Here is a 25,074-nt window from a genome sequence, read left to right as displayed (position 1 = left end):
CTCCAGGGATTGTAGTCTGCTTATGGTATCCTCCTCCACACAGTAAAATTAGACCTGTGGTCAAAGGTTCTGATTATATTTCATCTACACTAATACGTAGACTGAGAAATGACAAGAATTATCATAGTAAATAGATGACTTCTCCCTAACCACCATTATTTACCACCAGACTAAGCAGAAAACATGCCACATTATCTCATTTGGTGATCATGCTCTGAACAAACCTACTAAAATGTGATCAGACATTTTCTACTAGGAAAAAAAAAAATGCTTAGTTACATTTCAGAAGCAGCAACCCTAGAAAACTGTAGTATCAGAGTACCACTACAACAAAACGGGAACAAGTTTCTTTGCTGTGTTCACAATCTTTTAAAAAAATTCCTAAATATTCTTCCTATCTGAATTTTACTTGGTTTATCATTTCATCTTATCTTGACTTCCCAACTAGTAGCATAATTAAGAGATAAATATTAATAATAAATCATGCATTCTGAACCTTGGCATTCCTACTTGTATTAAGGTAGCATTTATATCAACCTTTAGCAATCTGCATCAGATAGTGAAGGAACTGACTGCAACTAAATTATAGCTCTTTCTTCTCAAGCACTGAAAGGTATAAAACCTAAGTATCAAGTAGCAGAGACACTTAAGAAAACCAGCACAATCATCATTAGAACCAATTAAGTCTTTGAAAGCTTCTTCCTGAACCAGCAGTCAGAAAATAGGAGGCCTGCATGATAATTTTCAGAGAAAATAATTATAGGTTGCTTAGCAAAGAAAATGCTGTCCTCTCTCTTTTGCATTATCTGTACATAAAACACTCAAGTAGCTCAGCTGTCCACGTGTTAATGGAATACAGCCTTCTCCACAACCTTTCAGCCAGATTTAAAATGCTAGGAGGCCACTAATAAGAAGAAAAAAAGACCATGAAACACACAAAAAACAATCCACCCAAAACACCCACACCCACACCCTCAACCCTTTCCCCCAGCCCCCCTTTTCATAAATGCTTCAAATGACCTCCTTCTTCACCCCAAAAGTAAGCTATTTTTAGGGAAGCAGAAGTCTGATTAATCAAAGAACAATTGACACTGCATACTGACAGACAGTAATTTAATGCAACTCATTCAACAGAACAGATACTCACGTGAAAAGGTCAACTCAGCAAGGGGGACATCACAGTCCATGCAGTCATCAATAAAGCAAATACATATATTTTCTGCTTTTATTTCCACTCCAGAGATGAACTGAAAAGGCGCAGTCCCACTATCTCGACCAGAAGATGTAAGGGAAAGCGATTTCAAAGGTTCGGCATTCTTAAACAACCAACTTGCTGCTTTTTTCAGCTCACCTTAGAAGATAAAAACAAAGCAATCATCTCTTACTTTCTCAGTGAAATGTATTTAATGTAAAAAAAACCATAAAACCAAATTAATTGTTTCACCTAAAAAGTATAGTAAAGCACAGAAACAGTACTTAAATGTGTTCTATTTAATAAAATAAATATGATGAAATTATAAATACAACAGTGTTCTCTAGAAATAAGGAACGTTCTTTAAAGCTGTAAACTGAGTAGCAACATAACGTACATCTGTATTAATACTATGAATGCCTATAAATGAGATGGGAAACGTGACAACACTAAAGAAAAAGAATCTCTTGCTTGAAAGCTTCCTCTTCTTTCCATGTATTGCACGCAGAAATAAATAAAACACATGATTCAAAAGAGGAAGATGAAAGAAATAGGTAAATCACTGAAAAAAAGAATTTAGTCTTAAAAGGGAAGAAGAATCTTTTGGTGGTGAGGGGTGTGCATGTGTGGGGAATCAAGCCGTGTAGCATTCCTGCAGAGAACTTAGCTCACCGCATTACAAATAAGGGATACTAACATAGCAATCTAGAGTGAGATGCATTATGAATAGAAAAACTCTGTGTTTGGTGACCAAAAGAGACTAAAGTACACAGACAGAGCAGCAGAACAGAAAAGTGAGAATGCTTAAGAAGATGCACACATAGAGCCAATTTCGGTAGTTGCAAGCCAAAGTAAAATAGAGAAGGAATACTGTCTGTACATCAGCTACCTCAACATCTGAGTATTTTTACTTAATCACAAGTTAGATAACATGAGTAATCTGAAAGATCAGCTAAAAATATTTGAGGTTACCTTGGCAGATCAAAAGAGCTTTACGACAGTCTTCCATACTGAATCCCAGCTCCTGAAGGCGAGCCAGCTGTACCTCTATAATTAAACAATTAGGCAACCATAAATCCTTTAGAGTTATCTACTTAACTTGTTTTAATTTCTAAAATTTATTATATGTCAATAAAGTGGCTTTGAGTCAGCATTACTTTTACCAAAAACAATCAACGTTTACATTTTAGAATATGGGCTAGTTTTATTCTCTTACAGTACGTTAATGTCCTTCACTGATTTCAGTTTCAACTATATTTTTTAAATACCACCTCTTCACTCAGAACACAATTCCTCATCTAGTTTCAGCCCCCCACGACTCTCAAGCGTAGTACCCGAAAAGAAAGCCTTTTTCACTTTTGTTCATTTCCTCATTTTTGTCAGGCAGCGGTTCCAATTACAGCCAAGTTTTAGCTTTCAAAAAGCAACTTCACCAAAGCAAAATAAAAGGTTGCTGTTCATGAAGAAATAGAAACCATCATAATCTCCAGCTACTTCATTATCAGTTTAAACAACTTGAAGCACACTGCTTTACACATTTGCTACCTAACTCTTAGTCCATCATGATGATGTATGATGACAAGTGATACTGATTAAAACTTAATGTAATACACTGTCACATTACAAACAGATAAATTACTCTACTTTTTTGATATTGTCAGTCTAATGCTATCATCAGATAATTCAAATCATTATGCAATAATCTTCATTTCATTGAAGCTACCAACACCTTTTTTTGTTAAAAATGAAGTCTAACTTCACACTGCAGAAGCCTCCTCTAGCCATAAAAAATGGCTTCACTGTGACAGTTAAAAACATACCAAGAACAGGATCCAACGAACGTTTGGATGTCTCTTTGTTTTCATATGTCAAGGAGGAGGTCTCATTAACCAATACTAAACTAGAAAGATTAGCAGTACTATCAGCAACCAATACAGTGGAGTCAGACACAGCTGCACTAGTCTGTTGAGGAATGGACTTCGCAATGGCCAAGAACAGCTGAACATCATTGTAGGACAGTCTGATATCCAGTGCTTGCAACTGAATCTAAATGAAAGTTTAGAAGAAATAAGATTGAGTTGCCCTTTTCTACACATTCTTCTTTTATATCATAGATAATAACAAAACATTTCCCAAAGGAAGACCAAAATTTAATATTGAAATATGACAACACTGTTTTAAAGCTCCAATAGTAAAATTACCAAACTTCCATCACTATTTACTAACGGAGTCCTGGAGAAAGATTTTTTTTTCATTATATATGCTTTTAGTTACTGTTCTGCTTTTGTATAAAAGCTGCCCCTAATTTTCCCATTAATAAACAGTAAGAATGAGATACAGAAAATAAAATCTTTTGCTTTCCTTCAGAAATCAGTTACTATCTGACATGCCTGTATTATAAGTCTACATTTTTTTCACTATTAATTTCTGTATTATATCCCAGAAATCACTCTCTCCTCACCAGTAAAAGCATTTTTTGCATGCTTGTTTCTTTGCCTTTTCCTTTCAGGCAGAATTGAGCTTATTCTTTTCTTATACATTTGAAAGTATTCCATTGAATTCTTGGGCTTAAAAAAAATATCCCTGCAAGATCACAATCCAGTATTCTCTATTGCACACAGTCTCGCTCAGTCATTTATATTACCTCTAAAATAGGAGGAAAATCCTCACTGTTGAAAGCATCCAACAGTCCTGAACCACTTGGGTAGGAAGCATTCCCAACAAGTTCCATCTGAATTTGTACTGGATCAATAATTGACAGTGCAGTCTCTTGCTCATTTCCTAACCGGCATGAGAAAACCTAAACGATTAGAAATAGTGCAAAAAAAAGTTACGATCTGAGAAAATAAGCCTGCAAGAACCCTGAAGTCAAAGAATATCTACCACAAAACAGCATAAACTATAGCCAAACCATTCTCTGTGGACAATTTCTTTACAAACTTTAAGACAGCAAAGAACCCCAAAGGCTTTCCAGATAATGTATTCCAGTGCCTAGCTGCTCTTCCAATTCAGGAAAAAAGATTCAGATATCCAAGCTAATAACTCCTTTACAGCAGAGCTTTCGTCCACCACTCCTCCATGTGTGATGGACTTGGTTTGTTCCACTTCATTGTTTGTTCCTCCACTTCATTGTTTGCTCTACTATGAACTTTTACTTAATGCAAGGATCTTAACAAGGAAGAAGTTCCTTTAATCAACAGAAATTCCTAGAGTGAGCAAGTTCTTTTAAACTTTCCCAACATATTACATATGCCTCATCACTGAACTTTCTTGTTGCTCTCCTCTGAAATACTCAGAGTTTCTTCAGGTATTTCACCCAGGGCTGGCCACAGCATTCCGGCTGAGGTCTTACCGCTGCTGGCTAGAATGCAAGGATCACTTTCCATACTTAACCTCGCAAAAGACTCCTGCTTATATATTCCATTTGCTTTTATTGCGATGGCATGATACTGTTTGTTCATCTCAAGTCAGTTATGATTATAGCCTGTGAGCCCTTTTCTGAACACACAGGCTTCTGTCTACCCGGTCAGTCCCCAACTTTCAATGTGCAACTGATTTGGCAGTTGGTGTTTCAGTGTCTTAACAGAGACAACACAAAAACATTCTTAAATCTGCTGCAGAATGAGCGCGCTTGATATGGAACTGACTCACTTTAAAAATAAATCTGTGGATTATTCCAGTAGTAGAACAGGTTGTACTCATGGCTTTCAAATCAAATATTAATAGTAAAGTACCTTCACTAGTTAATCTAATTTTAGACTTGTTATAAAAGAACAATTATTTTTTCTTACCTCAATGCCAAACAAACTACCAGAGAAAGGACGATCTAACAACTTTGGCTTGTAAGTGAGAACAGTAGTCCCCTTCAAAATAATTGCACTGGTATCAAAACAAGACATGTCTTCAACAACCACAAATTCAGTGCCTGAACAAAACAAAATCATAAATAAAACATGGAAATTTGAAATGCCATTAAGCCATTTTAAGCATCTCTGGCAGGATTAAAGAACCTGTTTTCACTAGCACATGGCTTTTAAACAGTGAAGTACCTTAAAGAGGCACCATCAGAAAACAATGCGTTTACCTGTCACATTGACCTTAACTTCCAGCTGTTTTTCTGTAGACACTTGTAGAGATGAACGTTTTGTAACAACTCCACTTTTCACCGTTTTTGGAACTACGGTTGTTTCACTGCTATAATTGCGTTGCCGGGAAGGAAGGAGATTTTCCCGTTTTTTGGTATCCCCAGGAGTATATAAAAAGTCATGAACAAGTAACAACCAGTCAAATATTAGAAACACGCGAAGGTTGTTCAAAACAACTGTGAAACTGGAGGAATCCTTAGTAGACCTATTAAGAGAAGAGTATACTTAACATGAATTTTACATTTTGCATAATCTATTTTCTACATTAATTTCAACAGAAAGCTTCTAGTAGCTGACAAGTAAGAACTACATAGAACTTTATAGAGATACACTTAGTTTACAGAGTGTCTGACCTTAACTTTTCTTTTTCTTTTTTTAAACAGATTGAAATTCAACTTGCTGTACGCACAGCAACCTAACCAATCTCAACTCCAAGAAACTTCGATAGCTTCTAAGCTATAATGTTATAAAAGGTGAATTGAAAGACACTATGCAACAAAAAATTAACTTATAAAAGCATCTTCATATATGAGGATTAGTAATTCACAAAATGTCAGTTCTTAAAACTGAACTTTTTTTTTTTTTTTAAACATCTGTTCAGTATCAAATCTAATGTACAGCATGTGAAATTTGAACCTGGCTTCATGCCCCTCTGAAAGATCAGACATACAGCGTGTTTCCTTTCACACCCTGATAGCGTTTTGTAGCACAGGAAGCTTCTTTGTCATTCAGAAAAAATGCTAGCCTGACTGAACTTTTAAGCATCGCATTTTAAGAGAGATAAAAGTGTTTGACTTCATGATCTAGACTATCAATTACATCTGGTCATGCTAATCAGAAAATAAGCCACATGCTTAAATACTATGAAACAATTTTATATCCGACACATTCTGAACTAGAAGAATCTCTTAAAAAACTAATTCCTTTGTGAGAAGCAGCCTGCCTGCATTACTTCCAACAGGAAAATCCTTTAATCCAGCCCAGCTCTCCAGACCATTTCCAAAAGGCATGAGCCAGTATAACACTATCACCGTGCTCTGCACAAGCTTATATCTAGTGCCAATGATACTCTCACCAGTAAAAATGTAACACATGCTTATGTAGCTACAATTCAAAGGCATAGCAGTTGTGGAGAGAAGAAAGGGGAAGGAACCACATCACTCAAACCAGATTAGGCTTTATTGTGCAAACTAACCTCCAATCATGGCAGACACCGGATCAACCATTACATGCAACCTTTGAAGTTTTTTTAAAAAAATCCTATCACAGTTTAGGTTTATTTAAATGGAAATCCTGGAGCCTTTCTGAATGCAAACTTATTCTATCAGCACTTAAAAGCTTCATACGATCTCCAAATCCATACAACAGATTGCTTAAAAATTCTAAGAACAGACACCTTCAAAATTTTCTATTGGACTAAAATACAGTCACATCTTTTTTTAAACCTACATTGCTCCTGCAACTGTTTCAGAAGGTATCATACTTACTCTCAAAAGAACAAGTTAGAAAGCTGAGTTTGATCAGTGAGGCTGGTCAGAAGTGAGCACAACATAGCACTAGTCATCTCACTTCACTTTTCATTAGGTAATATCCCTCAACAAAAAAACATGCTGATAAAGTTAAATGTTGACATTATACTTTATACCACTGTCTTCAATATTAAAATGAGAACAAAATGGATTCCCACACTCTGATGCTTTTAAGCATTCCAAGAGATTTAGATGATAAAAAACAACATAAGAGAATACAAAACAGAACATAAGGACTATGTTTTTTAAAAAGAGGTGCCATTTCTGTATTTATTTGATTCTCTCAAAAAGGCAAGAGTGACACCTACTGGAAAATGGCTTCTGTGCCAGAATATAATGAAATTAATTCTATAATACAACTACATGCAAATATAGAAGTGACAGACCAAGTATGGACAGACCTTTTAAGGAAACTCAGCTTTAACTTGACTGATTTTGATAGGCCAGAACTTAACCCAATGCATTTACACATTCAAACCTAACATTATTTTCTCATTGTTGCAGTAAAAACAAACAAAAACAAAACAAAACAAACAAACAAAAAAAAACCTAAAGCCCAACAACTTTCAGTTAATCAAGACCTGCAGATTGCGTTCTATCAAGTACCACTTGTCACCCCAAGAAATGCTTTCAAGTTAAAATATAAAGCCAGCAAGAAATTTGTCTGCATGAATAACAGCTATATTAAGGACAAGACACTCCTGACCCAAAAATGTCATTGAAAAATGTAAAATAAAATAAAATAAAATAATCCCAGAATTACCAACCTGAAGTGCAATTCAATCTGGATTGCTCCTGGACTACTCGTATTCTTTGATGACTGAAAGATGCAATTGAATACATTGGGCACGCCTGCAGCAGTCTTCTGTCCAGCATAACGTGTGTCAAATGCCATCATGGAATGAGAAACCAAATTTACAGACTTTGTTGCATTTGAACAGCTTTCATAAAGCAACTTGGATTTCTTAAAATCAAACCTAGGAGAATAAAAGCAAAACATTGCATTTAAGAGTCTTACAACATATTTATTCCAAGAAGTCACTTAGTTTAAAGTACACATGACATACAGCTAATACCTTTCATATATGTATTTTCTGTGACATCTATAATCACGATATATCAAGTTATTAAGACACAAATTGGATTCCTACTCTATTTAATAATATTTTTCACTGATATAGAACCTTCTGGATTAAAAATGCATGGCAGACACCCTCTCTGTTTTTCAAGATTTCCCTTCAACACTTTCTTAAATAGAATACTATTTGTCTTGGTTGAGTCAACTGATTAGTGCACTGTGATTTCAAGAACAGCTAGAAAGATGCAGCTGGTACCTTCTGACTAGTGACATTCCCTCCCATTTTTCAGACAATTCAAGCTCTCAGTTTGGACTCCAAATAAGGAATGCTGTTTCAATTCATATTTTCATGTATTACGTTAATTCTTGTCCTCTAACATCTTAGAGGAACGTAGCATTTAGAATAATGTATTCAATAACAAAAGAAAATTCATACCTTGCTAAGGAGCTGCAACCATCTTTTCCTTTTGGATCCATCAGTTCCAGGCTCACATTAACCATGTCAATGAGAAAAGACATAGAAGTATATACTTCTCCACTCAAAACCGTCTGAAAATGAAAAACACCAACATTCCTTTTAAGAACATCTGTTTAACTTTTCATTTCTGAATTAAGAATTTTTACTTGGGACAAATGCAAACAGTTATAATATACTTTCTCCTTGAAAGAGTTTCATTAACCATTGCTGGACAAAAATCACATTTCAAAACACTGTAGCCTCCAACTTGAACAATGTCTTACAAAACAAACAACATACAAACAAACCCCACCACAAAACAGCCAACATTTCCTTCAAACTGTTTCAAGTACCTTTTATTATTAAATCAGATTTGTAGCTTCTGAAACTATTACAAAAATTAATCTCATTTAGAGTTTTAGGAGAGATGCCTAACATGAAGAACATACTAGTATTAGGAGGACTTTACCCATCCTTTCCTCAGATCTTAAGAGGATCCTAGACGCTTCCCAGTATTTTTCCCCTGGCATGGGCATGCATTTGCTTCTCAAGCAAAGAGTACAATCGTGCAACATAAACAGTACTTGGAACCCCCACAAGACTGGGAGAAAACATGTTATTTAACAACTTATTCTCAGTAATAAGGACAAATGCTGATCTACTCCAGATGAAATGCTGCCCAAAGTCTTCCTGAAAGGATAGGATTTGACAGCAGCCCTAAGAGACAGGTGATACTTGGGAACAGGCTCAAAAATATGGATGGCTGTGCTGTGAAGCCTTTATTACTGAAATTCTTCTCTCAGATCTGCCAGACAAAAGAGGGCTTTTGACACAAACAGAAAATAGTACATGTTCCATTTAATCTTTTAGTCAGTCTTCAAGAATTTCACAGACCCCATGGGAAAGGGATCATGAGCCTGCACATGATGACAAGATAGTCTTTAAGTCCCTCCAAAAAATTCCATACAAATGGAAAAAGCTTAAGCTTGTTAACGTGCCCATAATATATAGCAATAACAACTCACCTTAAACATTCAAGAAAACAATTGATAAAGTTTTCATTGATTTATTAACTTTTTTCCCCACCAGTACGTTTCAACATACCTAACAATAACTAACCAATACAAGCAATGGCTGCTGTTTCTTCCATATCTCTCAAAACTCTAAAGTCTCAGAAACATGAAGTGGTAAGAGCAAGTCGTGGCTGAAAGGACAACCTGACCTGTCATTATACTAAGACAAACCTGAATTTCCAGCAGTATCTACAGAGAAAAAGGTACAGAACCATCACCGTTCTTCTGCCTAAATCTTTTTATTTACCAGTCAGTCTCACAAACAACACAACAACTTTGAGAGATGTTTAGTCTAATAGGAAAACAAAACAAAAACAAAACATTTCAACACACAATTTCAACTGTGTAAACCCACAATTCCTCTTACATGAATTCTTGGATCCTGCAAATCATAAGGTCGCATGAACTCTTCAATAGGTTCCCCAAGATTGTTCTCCAGAAGTCCACGAATAAGTTTATATTTAATCAAATCTAGAGAACAATGGACTGAGGACAGATTGCCATGTATCGATATGTCCGCAACTGAATGACTTAGCTCTCTACAACAAAAAAGGAAAAAACACAGTATTTCAAGGTGCTATAACAGAGCAGGTAGTACTTTAAGATACAACAGAAGGTAGGTAAAACACTGCAAAACATTTAGGCAAACAGCATAAAGCAATCCTGTTTCCATCAACTCACTTGTCTAAGTTTCTCTCTACTTGTAACTTCAGTCTGAAAGGTTCTGTTAACAGGCTTCCTCCTGTCTGCCTGACAAAGTAGGACGGAAAGGTCAAATCTGCACTCGTATCTTCCACAGCTTTAGAGTACTCCCTCTGACATCTCTCTGCAGCAAATATGTCCATGTCTTGCAGATCAACCATAATGCAGTCTAAGAGGCAGATGTGATCCTCTACAAGTGCACAGGAGATAATACATTAAGCAAGAGTAAAGAGTATGTACAAAATTAATGTAACTTACTCCAAAAAGAAGTTTTTACTCATTATTCTGAAATTATTCTGATTTTTTTTTTTTATTAAAGAATTTTTGTTCACGCTCATCAATACCTGTAACTAGCAAATACCAAGCAAATACCAAGCTCATTCTCAGGTAAATGTTAACTTGTAAATAAGAGTCCCACAGTACTCCTTATATGCCTGCAAAACGCATTTGAAATGCACCCAGATTGCAGATTTTTTTCCTCCAGAATCTGAACTACACATCTCTAATCCTTTAAGTTGCAAAAAGCCACCTTGAAACTAAATTTCCTTTTAAACCTACAACCAGTATAAGAAAATGGAATTCTGAAAATTAAGGTTTCTGCACTCGTTACATAAATTACTGGTTAGGAAATTGCAAAGACACAAATCACATAACCCAAAATCTACCCACTATTCTCCTACAAGACAAAAATATTTAACTGTCCTCCCAGTTAATATTGCAACTTTTCTTCTAATGACATTCCATATTAAAAGTACACTATATATGAATAACTATATATGTAAGTATATATAAATTTCTATAGTTATGATCATGTCAGATAATGTATTTAAGTAGTTTATAAAGTAAGATTATAAATTAAGCCTCTAACAAATTTCTACTGCTCTAAGTTTCTGAGGTAAAACACACTGGATTACTGACAAGCGTAACAAGGAAAACAATTTACTAAGCAGATATATATTCTAAAGAGTTCTAGAAGGGTCTTTACAACAAGTGGGAGACAAGCATCTTAAACTGAAGCCAACTCTAAACAAACAAATATCTTTAGGTTCTTTATATCTTTAGACTCTTTAGACCCAGAGCCTTACTTTTTCAGTCTGTTTTCAGTGTCACATAAGATATATGTGAAACACTGCAGTGTGAAAACTGCACTGTGTCATTTTATACAGAAAAAGAAGAGCTAAATGGGGTTTCTACCATTTATCACATACCTGGGCTGTCAGGATTTGGCACAGCAGGTATTTTCAATTGTTGCCCTTGCTGTTTACTCAAGGTATTCAGCACAGGCTCACTCTTCAGCCTAGAAATGTTTGTTCCTGATGATTTTTTCATGAACAGCCCTTCTGTCACTACTTTTGATTCATCTGCACTTGTCATTTTCTTCATGCTGTGCTTTGGGGTTCCCAAAGGAGATGAAAATTGAACTGAATCCTGCTAATGAAAGCAATTCTGTAATTAACAATGGATATTTACCTTAAACACTAAGGAATCAATACAGCAAGACTGAAGCTGCGACAATCACTGTCAAAAAACTAAGCATCCTATGTGAATGCCAGTATCTTTTACCACTACCAAAAGATAGTCAAGCTCTTTTCCTTTCATCTTAGCAGCAGATTAAAACATTTTCTTTAAAAAAAAAAAACAAGCTTACTTCAGTAATATTTTCAAAAAGCTGTGAAACATTTTCAATGAGAAATTAATTTCAAATGAGTAGTTTTAGCACAAAACCAAAGAAAAAACCCAACCCTAAAAGAAATTAATGCGAAGTAGCGCGCTAAGACTACCAAGATATCAAGTATTTCTGTAGAATAATGATTGCTAAATATTTAGAAGCTATTTTTTCACAGCATAACATGGGCTTTCTTCAAATGATGAAAACACGCACAGTGATTTCTGCAAGATCATGTCAGTAACTTAACATTTTTATTAAAATAAGTGAATGAACACATCTCATATACCTGAAGTTAGCTTTTTACGCACTCTAGATACTTTAGTCATAATATCAAAAGTGTCCCAAACTTTTTCTGCAATAGTTAAGTCTAAGATGGAATAAATCTTTACCCTTATTGTTCAAATACCCACAGGTGAAAAAAAGAAAGGCTCGTTACAGCAGTTTTTAATATTTTATCCCTCCTCCCCCACATATCCAGTGGAACTCTTACAAGCTTTTTCACATTCAGAGAACGCTATCTAGCACCAAAAAACTGAAAAGTGTGTGATCTGCTCCATACTGACCAAATGTGTCACGTCAATGTTAAGGGATTTATTCTCCCAAAGAAGTTGCACCAGTGGAATAGGTTTACACACTACCTTTATACCCCAAAGCCAATTTCAACATGCACTTAGTTTACCCTGATTTGAATCTGTGAACCTCATATTTCAGTTTTACACAAGTTGATTTGCCCAAGCAAATAACCATCTGTGTTTACTAACCCACTTGCCTCCTTACTCTGTGAATGCTGCCTTTCCCATAACTGCAGTATTGCTACAATCATTTGCTGTCTTATTTTCGTACTCAACCTCTGATATCACAGTATAATCCTTTCCCATAAGCCTTCCTTTTAGTTTCCAATTATGAATTTTAATAATTATTGTTTGGAAATTTTCATTACAGCCATGATTAAGAATTATAAATTTAGAAATTTGAAAACATTAGTCTTTAAACTTATAAAGACAGGAGTGAAAAGTACATGCAAAGAAAAATCATATCACATCACTTATAAATCTATGAATTTACACAGTACATCCAAACCAGTAGCTCCTCAGACATGCATAAACAGCATAACACAATAAAATTAAATCCAACTCTTAGGGAATTCTGCAAAGTCTTTACAACAAAACCATACTTTAATATTTCAAGGAACTTCTTTTATTAGAAATAATTTATAAATGAATGAGGAGCACCTGAACACTCCTATAAACATGTGAAATACCTCAAATAAAATGGGATCCTTGTACGCATTTCCTTGTAAAATCAGATCCTCAAAAATAAACATAGGACAGAGAAAAAAAATGAAAACTAAAAGAAACCCCACATTTTTAAGTCCCAAATTTCTACAGAAAGAAAATTATTATGCACACATCCTTTAATCTCCTAACATCAGTCTGGGAATCCACCACTTATGAATCTTTAAATACATCAGCACCCTAGAGCATGTAAGACAACTCAACATTACAATCCAACGCTGCCTTGCAATAAAGACACTGTTAGATTAAAAAATAAATAAAAATATAAAAATCAGAGGAAACTAATAGACATGAAAGATGAATAGCAAACATTTCCACAGTTGGCATTTTACAGTTTGCTACAAGTGGTAGCCAACACATTTAAAACAGTTTCAATACAAGCTGTAAAGACAACAGCATAGACATGCCACAAAATTGCTGTGGTAAATCAGTCTGCCTAAGTTTTCCCACTTCTCTTTTTTTAAAAGAAATAGCTGATTCCCAGAACAAAACAATCCATTTCATTGCTGAGGCTGGGTACAGAAAGCCTTCCAAGATGGATTTTCCTCACCCCAAACACCCCAAATTTTGTAACTGCCTCTCAACAGCAACACAGACTAGTCCCTCTCCTGCACCTAGCCTAAGCACACACACTTGGTTTCATTAAGTGAAAGGAGAAACAGTGGGGGGGGAAGAAAAAAAAAAAAAATGAAACAACAACAACAAAATTAACCACCATTCTGTTCTCCAGCGTGTTCCAGCAACTCTCAGCCAAGACACACCTCCATTTTCTGCTACTCACTCAGCAGAGATTTTGTTTTGTGGAAGGCTGAAGAAGTGCTAAACAGGGTTAGATGAAAGCCCTTCTAAGCTGCCCCTTTCAGGTGTGCACCCGTTGTTTTCTGGGTCCCAACAAGGGCAAATTCCAGCAAGCTCTCCAGAACAGCCTCCCCTCTGCCCTGAATGCCTCAAAGCAAGCCCAGGTGCAGCTGCCAAAGAACAGCTGGGTACAATCAGCAGCAGACGAGATCCAGATTTTCATATAGAGGCTGGCATGGATGGTTTCACTACTAATAACATTAAATATATAGGAGTAAAATTCAAGAGTCATTGACCATTTTGATATAGAAATAAAATACACAAGAACTAGAAAAATTGTCAGCTGCTAATTCAAAAATAAGGTTCTGTTTTTACCTTGTTCTTTAATGAGAAGGTACCTGGCATACCCGCAAACAAAAATCTGTTCTTGACTTTCAGTTTCCCAAGATTAGCTACAATAAGACTGTTAGACTTCGAGCTTTCAGGTATAAGCAGGACAGGAGCACCAGCCTCAATGTCAAGAAGAACTCGAGAAGCTCGCTGTGCTTTATCTCTTACCTGGAAAGATCAAACATTTGTTTGAAAACTTAGTTCGTTGCACCAGAATAATTCACAAGCATGTTGCAGTTTTTGCTAATCTTTTAGTATTTTTATGTAGTGGTTCTCTATAATAACATTTTCAGAAAAAAAGATCTCATTTTAATGAATCTTATGTTTCACAGGGAAGAGTTTCCTCTTGGGTTTTTCTGGCATCTTTGTACACTCAAGATACACTTTGTACACATTCAGAAACAATCATTATAAAAAAATTATTAATTTACCAGAAGTGAGTGATTATTTCACACTGGTTAGTAGTGAACTCAGGAACACTATTCCTTGATTTACAAAATTAAGAGGTGATTAAATTTTATACAAAAAATACTGAACTCTTGCCGTGGGCAGAGGAACAAAGGCTAGTTAAGAGGGTTACAGTGCCAACGGCAAACACCGTGAGGTGCAGGAATCAGGGGTGAAGCACACAATGTACTGTCTCCACTGTAATAGAAGAGGTATAATTGATGCTACTACGGTACACTAAAGTTAAACTGAAATGATGCAACCTTCAGATTAGCAACTAAGAGTTCATTATAGGTCTCTGGGACAGAAAAGTTGTAAATCACAACTATAAATCACTATAGCTGTCAGCACTTTCCAACAGGCTTTTATTAATGAAACAGATGAGTCTGAAATTTAAAAACTAAACAATTACTTAATCGATAAGTGAGAGAGACTGACACTTCTCAGTCTTCCTCTCCAAAACAGTCAAATTTCCCAGTTAGAATTATGAGTAACTGAAAGAATGAAGCACTCTTTGCAGCAAATAGAAATACTGTTCAAAATTCAGACAGCAAAGAACTTGATCAATCTTCTACAGATTCATTTTAGAAGTTCAGCCTGACAGATAAATGAGAGCACGTCTAGCATAGATTCCTGATGGCTTTTCATGCAGGCTGTTGGTACTTATTTGCAGAACTTATGCATTCCCTGCAGGACATACCATACACTCTACCTTTTTTCCAGCATTTTTGCCTTACATTTTTGGAATTAGATGATTTCCAGCCATAAAAGAAAATCTCGACAAAAAAATGGTAAGAAGTTATCATGCATCCCAGAAAAGAGTAGCACTGTAGAATATACCACTGTTAGCAGTTCATACTTCCAAGTCTGAAGTATTAGCGTCACAACCACTTAAAACAGTACAAAAAGAGAACTTCCTTTGGACCAGATGTTTCAAAATCAGTTTCAAATTTCTTAACTGGTGCACTATGAAGCATTTTTATATATGGGCTTTCTTCAAATTAAGAGAAGCGACTTTATTAACAAGACTATCACAATTAACTATATTAATCACTCCCACATTAGGTTTTAAGACAAAAAATAGGCTAAGATGACGGTCATGATTAATTATCTACTGTATTGCAAGCAAGTCCAGCATCTGATTTCTGGTTGTATTTTCTCATTCCACCAGCCACCCCATTTAATCAAAAATACAAACATGTGTGTAACAGGGACTTCTCACTTGGTTCTCCTTCTTCAGGTAGAAGACTTACTATTAAAACTAGCTGCTGCACAGTGGAGAAACAGGCAACATAATACATTGAGCCCTGTTCTTCCAGCATCATGAGGACAGGAAGACACCTGCACCAGCACATACTACAGGATCCAGGGGACAAAATTTTCAGTAATGTGGAAAATTTGGTATTCTACACTTTTGAATAGCAACAGAATATCCTTAAATCAAGTCTTTTAACTACAAGGTACATATCATCTTCCTTCACTAACCTCAGAATTGTAAAACTACCTTTCATTTCAAACCCCTCATCTGATGCAGTAAGGTAAAAGAACAGGGTGGGAGGAAGACATACTGTTTGTCCTTCAATTGCTGCTCTTTGGCGCCCCAAGACATCCTGAAGCTGAGTAAAATGTTGGATGAAAGACACCACTTCTGCCTGGAAACGCTGGGTATGCACATATTGAACAGATGCCATCCGCAGAGTGACACGAGTATCACACTCCCTCTGTAGCAATGGATCTGGCCGCCCATATCTATGATAAAGATCAAAAGTAAAGTTTTGCTATCTACCTTATCAACATTTCACAAATACTGCTATTCACTTTTTGCATTTAAAATAGTGATACAGAGGTTTTAGCTGATTGTTCACAGGATACAATTAAAACAATTTCAATTACAAATCTGAAAAAAGGGGGAATATTTCTAAGTTACAGGTATTTAAACACTACTGAGTTTTAATAATGCCAACAGAAAAATTCTAAACACAGAATGCAACTCTAATCTCAACATCCAATGGATACACCTTTAGTGATTTTATACATCAGAACAGTGACTTACAAGGTAAGTACTCTACTGCATAATAATAATATTCTGGTCTTGATGATAATAAAAATAGTTTCAACTCTGAATCAGTGTACTGCAATGTTGGAAATTAATTCCATAACATTAAATGGGCAATTTCTAGTCTGACTGATTCTAGTGGGGAAAAGGAGAGGAAAACCATAAAACATCAGAACTATTGCTTTAACGTTAAGCAGAAGAACTTTAGAGTATGGTATGTCAAAAACAAACCTGTAACTCCAAATTTTAAATAGAAACAATGGAAAACCTGTTTTATCAGTAGAAAACTTTTTCCAATTTTTAAAACACTTATTATTTTATATAGGAAGAAATTATCAACTAAATAGTTTGAATAACAGCTTTATGGGGAAAGAAAGGCTGTTTCCCTAATGAACCAAGTATGTTGCAGGACAACAAAAGAGGTAAAAATATTTCAGGAGTTTATGAATCATAATGTTCAAAGTATCATTTAAGTCACAAGCTTCCAAAAGCAGAAGCCTGAAGAGCGGAAACTTCTTTTTTTGGGGCGAGGGGGGAAATGGGGGAAAGGTTGAGGGTTATGAGGTCTTGTTAATATTTAGTAACAAGAGAAGGTTTAAATTCATACTTATAGACTTGGAAAATGAGTGCTTCTTCACCACTTGTAGTGAAACGTTCTCTGTAAAATTCTCCATGAGCTGTAAGGTCACTTAAGGACAGACTACCAATACTTCCTTGCAGGGCTAAGTCTCCATCTACAAAGCAAAAAGAAGACAATTAGTATCCTTAAACACAAATAAGTTACTAAAACCCAAAAGTAACTCCTCAACAAGTTTGTGTTAGTGGAGTTAACTCTTCACACTTGGATAAAATGTATCAATAACAAACAACATCAAAGCATCAGGTCATTTGATAATCTGTAAGGAAGCTAACTCAAGACATACCATTTATTAAATAACCACTTATGATTTATCAAGGATTTATATCCAAATTTTTCTGAAAATAACCATCATCCTTGGGGAACTTCTTTTCATAGCCCACCTCTGAAATCTTGGGATTAAAGCAGAATTAAAATGAGTTTTAAAATCAGCACTGAAAGAGCAGGTCAGGGGGAGAAGCAGTGGGAAGAGAAAGTGCATCTTCCCCAGAAAACAGCAGCAATAACAACGACGACAAAAAAGAGCACTAAAACAATTTCAAATCACTACTCCAATGCATACTTTCTTTTATTTTAAGCCGCATACAATCTTAGCCCTCCCATCTACTCACCAATCATTTCCAAGTGAGCTGCAAGTTTTGACACATTGGCTTTAGCTAGCTCACTAGTTGTCTTATTCAGTACTAAAGATAGAGAATGGACCTGGTCAAACAAAAAGGAACAGGTTGGTATTATACATTATGATTCTGTAGCTGTAACATCTCATGTATTAGATTTTTTCAAGACAATTCCACTATAACATACAAATGGCAAAAGAGAATGATTTGACTGGGAGACAGAGGAGGAAAGCAACCTTTTCACATCCTTGTTTGCACATTGAAGGGTCTCTCAATAATACAGAATGCTCAGGTCATCAACAAAAACCTAACACCGTTATCTTTGTCCTCTGCTCTTTCAAGATTTGTCATTTGTAACTTAGACTGCAGGACCTCTGGGAAAAGGAGAGAGAGAGAGAGAGAGAGAGAGAGAAAGAGACAGAGAGAGACAGAGAGAGAGAGAGATACACACACACATATATATGTATAAAAAAATTTTTTTTAATAAAACTCCATAGTATCTAGGACAGCAAAGTTCCAGTTTTAGTATGTCTGGTCTTCCATTTCACAGAATCCTCATCATTTCAGGAATCACAGACATTTAGTCTGTGCCCTGTTTTTTCCCAGGGAAATAATCATCACTGTCCAGAAGACTTGGGCACTTTCCTTAATCTCTAACGTACACAGCAGACTCTGCAAGGGGAGTCTCAAACTCTACCCATATGGGCCCTACTTGAATGAATATGGAGCATTCTACTTCAGCCTCCCTTTAAGTGGCATATAGGTATCAAAGGAAGATCACAGAGCAAAGGAGCCAAGACTTTGGGGATGAAAGTTGCCTTCTCATGGGTCATCTGCCCCTAGTGAAGGGGTGTAAAAAAGTAAAAAAAAAAAAACAAAAAAAACAAGCAAGGAGTCATTAGGACTTGGCTGCTGTATGATACATGGAAGAACAGTAAAAACAAATTACTCTTAACCTGAAATGGAAACAGCCTCAACACGTAACCCAAAGCTTGGACAGGATGGCTGCATGAAAAGGGCTCTTTACTTATTCTGCAGCATGAGTCTAAAGTATGTATAATCCACACAGACCATGCAAGTCACTGCCTTCTAAAACATAAAGGCTGTTCTCTTAACCCCTTCCTTATCACTTAACATGAAACACTGAAGTTCATTATTCATTAATAATTTTGCATATTTTTTCTCTCTTCTGTAACTTCTGCACTTTACTATACATGGACACATTTTAAATATACTGTTTCTGAATTGTTTACTTGCCTTCTCCACTATAATATAAAACGTTAACTTGATTTAAAAGCTACCTTAAGTTTTCATGAACCAGAAATTTAATGACTGCCAATAATATTTTGCATCTTAAACATACCTTCAGATCCAGTTTAGTGTTTATAGGTTCATGGGCTTGAGAAGTTGACAAGATATTTATTTCTGATTTGACTGTCTGCTGAGTATCCTCTGGTTGCAGCTTCATAGCATGGTTATCAGCAGTGGATCCAATTCCAAAGAAATCCAGTATCACTACCCAAGTCTGCAAAGTTATTAAAACATCTAGACAGTTAAAATCAACATCAACACTACGGTTAATCTTTTTATAGTGTGAAGAAAACTCAGGATGTTTCCTGTCCACTAGAAATATATTAATATGAACCAATGAATCATCAAAGTTACTCTTTCCACAAGGCAACTTGGATCTGTCTGTTGTTGGAGAAGGAGGTGGAGTCAGAGGATACTCAGAATCAGCATCTTCTTTTTGCTTCTTACGGGAGGCACAAATTGGTCTTTGGTATAGCTGAAAGACATTAGGTGCTTCTTCCATATGGGAAGGTAAAGAACGTGGCATATCTGGATATTCTACATTGGATACCGAGGGGCAAGACTGAGAAAGATATTCCTTGTGCGCTAAACTGGATGGCTTCGGTGCTCCACGGGACACCATGAGATTCTTATGCATAGAGTCTGGGTTTTTTTCCAGAAGATCTTCCATTAGCAGAGAGCGCAAGGCAATCTGAATAGATAAAGTCTGAGGATGATCTTTAGCAAACTCAACATCAAAATCCTGAAACTTAAGGCTGACAAGGCCTTGTGCACCAAGTGTTAGATCACCGCTTAACTGAACCTGGAGCTCCGAGATATGAAAGTTGGCTTGAATCTGAGTAAAAGATTTCGTTTCCCTGATAGGCAATGACTTATTTGGAACAGAAGAGAAACCAGAATGGCTGAATAAGCCATTTTCCTTCCGTTCACTTGAGAATTCTGTGCCTATACTATGAAGTGATGCTGAAGGAGAACTATGACAAGTTGAAGATACAGAAGTGGTTGGAAATTTATTTAAGTCTTCATTGTAAATTAAATTATCCAGAGTTTGCAGAACTTGCTCATATACATGTTTTGCTAACACCACCTACAATGCAGAAAAAAAATAATCATAACGTTAGTTCTCTAAATAAATAAAATATATTTTAATAAAATATTTTTTAAAACCTCACAAGTTAAGTGGAAAGACAGTGGCATTTCAAGCCACACAAATGAAGTCTGTCCACAAGCAAAAAATAATCCAGAACAAACTACAATGCAAAGCTGAAGATCACCACTCTTCTATATTAACTTTGCAAGATGACATACTTCTGGAAGCATACAAAGCATCCCAGTATAGGATAGCTTTTTTCCCTAGGTAAAAAGCATCCACACATGGAGCTAATTTAAAATAACTTACCATACATGTGAGCCTTAACTTAGCATGCTGAGCACTATATGGACACATATGAGACAGCACTATATGAAAAAACCATTCTAGTCATCATGGCTTGTCTGCATAGTTGCAGATGTTTCAGTTTCCTCTGTTTAAAAGCTCTGCCCCTGCTCCTTTACTTGTAAGTATTTTTTCCAAGAGAACAGCATTTTAATTCTTAGTTTCTGATAGAACTGCAAACACACACCCATTTGGACAGCTACACTTATATCTTTTCCCTTTTGTGGTATGTGTGCAGGGTACCTAAAAATTAGACCAATATACAAAAACATCTAAAATGCCTCAAAACAGTATTAAGTTTTGGTCATTGTTGTTATGACTTAGACTGGGACTTCTAATCACATGTAAAAGGCCCTGACCCCTAAACTACCCACATCTTAAATTTGGGGAGATTTGCCTGAAAAATACTTATCTTCTGTGCAGAGAAACAATTTATATTGATACTGAACGTACTAGTTTATAATACCTGAAGAGGGTTGACAAATTTCCCCTCAATCTTCATAACACTTGATATTCCAAAGTCTTCATTACTCAAAGGGAAAGTCAAATCCAAATCTCTCTCTAATGGTATCTTTTCCAGTTTAAACTGGATGGTGGTGTTATTCAGAATATGGAAAGCTGTTAAGAGGAAGTGGAATGAAAACAACATTACCACAGTATAATCTGCGAACTGATTATTGTATAGGAACTGTACAGCAGAGGTAACATACTAGCTATTTAACTTACTCAGAATTTCTTAGTAATGCTGAAATATGTATATCTGGTTACGTTTCATTAAATTTCTGCATGAAAGGCATCATTTATTATTTTTTATTAGGAGAGTTAAAATGGATATAAAAAAAGAGAATTTGCTCAATCTAATTAAAATTGAGCAGTGTATTTTAGGGGGGACAGGAGAGCGAGCATATAATTGGACACACAGTCAAACACATGTTTTTAGTACTATTAGTCATACTAACATAATTAAGAGTCCCGATAAACATACCATGGCCTTTATGTAATGATTCAAAGAAATCATGGCGTGTAAAATGGGATTCTTCCTGACTGTTAATACTGGCAGGACCTGAAGAAGAATGCAGCCCATGAGATATCTCACTTGCAGACTCTTTCTTGCTCATAAACTGACTGCTATTTAAAGAATACATTTTAATATCTTTGATTTCAACTTGCAGTCTGTCACTTGTAGAGTCATCTTCTCCTGGTATGAAATTCTGAATAGATATTTGTCCTAGATGACCTACTAGCAATTCAGGGCTACCTGGCTTTCGAGGTATTGAGACAATCGGCGATTCGATGTTTACATTTAAAATAAGCTTAATAGTATCAGTTTTGAGAGGTGGGGATCCAAATGCATAACCTTCATTATCTTCTAGGTTGGCAATATCTCTTGATCGTGGTGTTGTATCAAACAGGGAAACCATTTCACTGTATTCAGCAGTTTTAGTTGCCAAGACTGTAGTAACTTTTGATGCTGCACTTTTTAGCATGCTGCGGAAATTCTCTTCCAATTCATCCATTGACAAAGTCAGCTCTTTCAAAAATTTAGCTGAGTGGTTGTAGTGCAAGGAGGCCATTTTGAGGTTAAGAGAACATTCTTCTTTTGACTTTTCTGCAAAAGTGAAACTTAAAGCATCTGGAAGGCCACTTCCATCATCAAGCCTAAAGAATAAAGATTCAAAGTAACCTATATCACTAATGAGATTTTCATACCTTACTGTATTGCCTATACTGACAACATACTGGTTCTTAACACTATCTTGAGTTAGATCCATAAGGTGAAGACATCCAAGAGAGCCATTTACATCAAACTTACTACACATAGAGACATTAACTTTAGTGCCACCAATACTTGCTGTTGCAATTTTTCTGCCATATTTTTCTCCATTTGTCATGCCGACTGTCCTGAGTAGGAGTATATTTAACCAGTGAATATCCACTGCTACCTCTGTATTCTGTACATAAGTAGACTGAAAGGTTTCCTGTTCCCTATAATCTCTTTCCAAGTCAGTCATTAAAGGCAGAGGACTAGAATCTTCTTTCTCCTTTGGGAAAGATTTCTGGAGAAACCCAATCAACTCAACAATAGTCTCTGGATTAAGGATGATATCCAAATTGTTCACCTGCACAGAGATCACCTGCAAACTGCTATCCAAATTCATTGATGGGCATTCTGCACTCACAAACTGATACTCTAATTTTATCAGGGACTCCTGATCTTTTCCATTGTTACAAGATGAAACATTTGAGGCTGCAGTGCATCTTTCTGTCAGACTAGATACATCAAAGGGATGTGCGTCATAGGGTCCATAAACAGGGGACTGAGCCCTGCTGTCTCGAAGACTTCCTGTGGGTACATCAAAACTAAGATTCTTATGAGAAGCCATCAAAAGATCAAAATCTGTGCCATATGTTTGCATAGTATCAACTAGTAACAGGCCATGAACAGTAAGGGACACTTCTGCATCATATGGCCTTTTCACAAAATGGGCATTGGTGCCAAAAACCTTGAGTACAGAGATATATCGTCCATTACTTTCAACACCCAACTGCATACAGTTGACTTTGAATTCAGCCAGAAGAAGCTGAGATTCAACAAGAACTTCCCTAGTATGCTGCTCTAGCATTACAACACTCTGCGTTAGATTCATTACAGAATCATGCAAGCTGCCAAGCTGGTCTACCTCTGTAAAAATCTTGTCTTTCCCTAAATGTAGGGCATCTGAAGACTTAGTTTCAGATGTACTCAGCTGTGTACAACAGTTCTTCAGAGCTGATATTTTATCTTCATTGATATGAATTTTCAAATCTGGTAAACTACCAGACAAAACAGCTCCTGGGTATTTTGGGTCAGATGTGTATATCAATCTGCGCTCCAACTGCAGGTGAACATTGAATTTTTCCACCACATGAGTTGGACCCACATCACTATCTTGAACATGTTTCCAGTTGTCTTTTACTCTGCCAACCATGATCTGAAGATCCATAAATGAAAGTGTGTATCTCTCATACATTTTTTTACTCATTAAGTGTGCTTGTAGCTGCTCTTCACTTATTTCCACTCCAGTAAATTCAGATAATTTGGTACCACTGTTAGTGCTAGATTCTGGCGGTGGAGTATTGGGAGGAGTTGCAAGAGGTGTTTTATATTCCTCATCACTTAATTCATTGACTTCTGATGAAAAAGTATCTGCATTCCTTTTAGAGTCATCTGTGGATTTAAAAATAAAAAAAAAGTTAAAAAAAAGTATTCTCCCCCCTCCTTGGATGTTTCCCACTATTACCAGATCATTTTGTCTGAAGTTCTAATTTTTTAGCATAGAGTCTATCCAATATGGTCCTTGCACTGTCACTTTTTCTTTTCTAGACAGGAAATCTATTACACTTCTTTCATGTAATGCTCAGTGATAATGTAGTAAAGAATCTATTAAAAGACACTATTGTCTCTTTTTTTGCACTCACTGACTGTTACTACAATATTTATTCTTAATCAACGTTAAAAAAAAAAAAAAAAAAGTTACTTTGCCTATGTAACCCTTTTGACAGCATTTTGGCATTTTGGACCTGATTCTAAACTACCCCAAAATCAGCTAAAAAGTAAGAACTAATTAACTGCAATATATTTCTGATCAGAACTCTGTGTCCAATTAACTTGATTGTCTAATAGTAAATTTACATTTAATTACCACATGGGAAGATTTTTCCTACTCTACAAACCTGGAACCAAGAAGAATTATTTTTCTTCTACCTTTTCGTTTAATGAAAAAAAAAAAAAAAAAAAAAAAAAAAGCTCAAACTATTCAAAAGAGCCCAGTGCCTCACTTTTACAGAAAAAGCCAAATCTATCTTCTGTAAACAATTTGTTTTCTTTTTCTAGTTTGCCCTAAGACAGAAGTTACTAAAAACAAAGATATTAAAGCTTTTTAGAGATGAGCTGGTGCTAGAAAAGATTTAATGATTCAAAAACATCCAGAGTAAGATCAGATCCCACTGTAGACAAGTTTGGTCTTGACATCTAGACTGATTTTGCTGCTCTACAAAACAGTTCATCCTGCAGCAGTACTTTAAAAAAGATCCCTCTTTCAAATGTTCTTAATGTCTCCTCACACACAGCACTGTTTAGCTAGATTTTTAAGTAGGTCTAATTTTATTTAGAAGTTCCACTGGGCTATCTTTTTAATTTTCATGCATTGTTTTCCTAGCAGGACAGCTTGTTTAAGCAGCAATGATTCTAACTTCTAATACA

At 35.9% G+C, this 25,074-nt stretch overlaps 1 protein-coding gene across 7 annotated transcripts in view; it reads right to left on the bottom strand.

Annotated features, from left to right (window-relative positions):
* VPS13D (vacuolar protein sorting 13 homolog D) overlaps positions 1-25,074 on the bottom strand; it is a 119,505-nt gene that overhangs the window by 76,748 nt on the left and 17,683 nt on the right. For 6 of the 7 annotated variants that reach the window (XM_067310891.1, XM_067310890.1, XM_067310892.1 and 3 more), the window contains 18 exons: positions 21,817-24,039; positions 21,298-21,449; positions 19,449-20,483; positions 18,080-18,170; positions 17,439-17,565; positions 16,344-16,524; positions 14,314-14,496; positions 11,385-11,607; positions 10,156-10,366; positions 9,842-10,013; positions 8,381-8,493; positions 7,634-7,843; positions 5,277-5,542; positions 4,984-5,117; positions 3,837-3,992; positions 3,013-3,238; positions 2,165-2,239; positions 1,148-1,351 (listed from right to left, as the gene is read on the bottom strand). In XM_067310891.1, the coding sequence (XP_067166992.1) occupies positions 1,148-1,351; positions 2,165-2,239; positions 3,013-3,238; positions 3,837-3,992; positions 4,984-5,117; positions 5,277-5,542; positions 7,634-7,843; positions 8,381-8,493; positions 9,842-10,013; positions 10,156-10,366; positions 11,385-11,607; positions 14,314-14,496; positions 16,344-16,524; positions 17,439-17,565; positions 18,080-18,170; positions 19,449-20,483; positions 21,298-21,449; positions 21,817-24,039 (5,982 nt within the window). The remainder of the gene's footprint in view (positions 1-1,147; positions 1,352-2,164; positions 2,240-3,012; positions 3,239-3,836; positions 3,993-4,983; positions 5,118-5,276; positions 5,543-7,633; positions 7,844-8,380; positions 8,494-9,841; positions 10,014-10,155; positions 10,367-11,384; positions 11,608-14,313; positions 14,497-16,343; positions 16,525-17,438; positions 17,566-18,079; positions 18,171-19,448; positions 20,484-21,297; positions 21,450-21,816; positions 24,040-25,074) is intronic. The other variant, XM_067310893.1, reaches the window with a different exon arrangement.

Source organism: Apteryx mantelli, chromosome 26, assembly GCF_036417845.1.
Source record: "Apteryx mantelli isolate bAptMan1 chromosome 26, bAptMan1.hap1, whole genome shotgun sequence".
NCBI classification, from domain to species: Eukaryota; Metazoa; Chordata; class Aves; order Apterygiformes; family Apterygidae; genus Apteryx; species Apteryx mantelli.
This window is presented reverse-complemented; position numbering and strand designations above follow the sequence as displayed.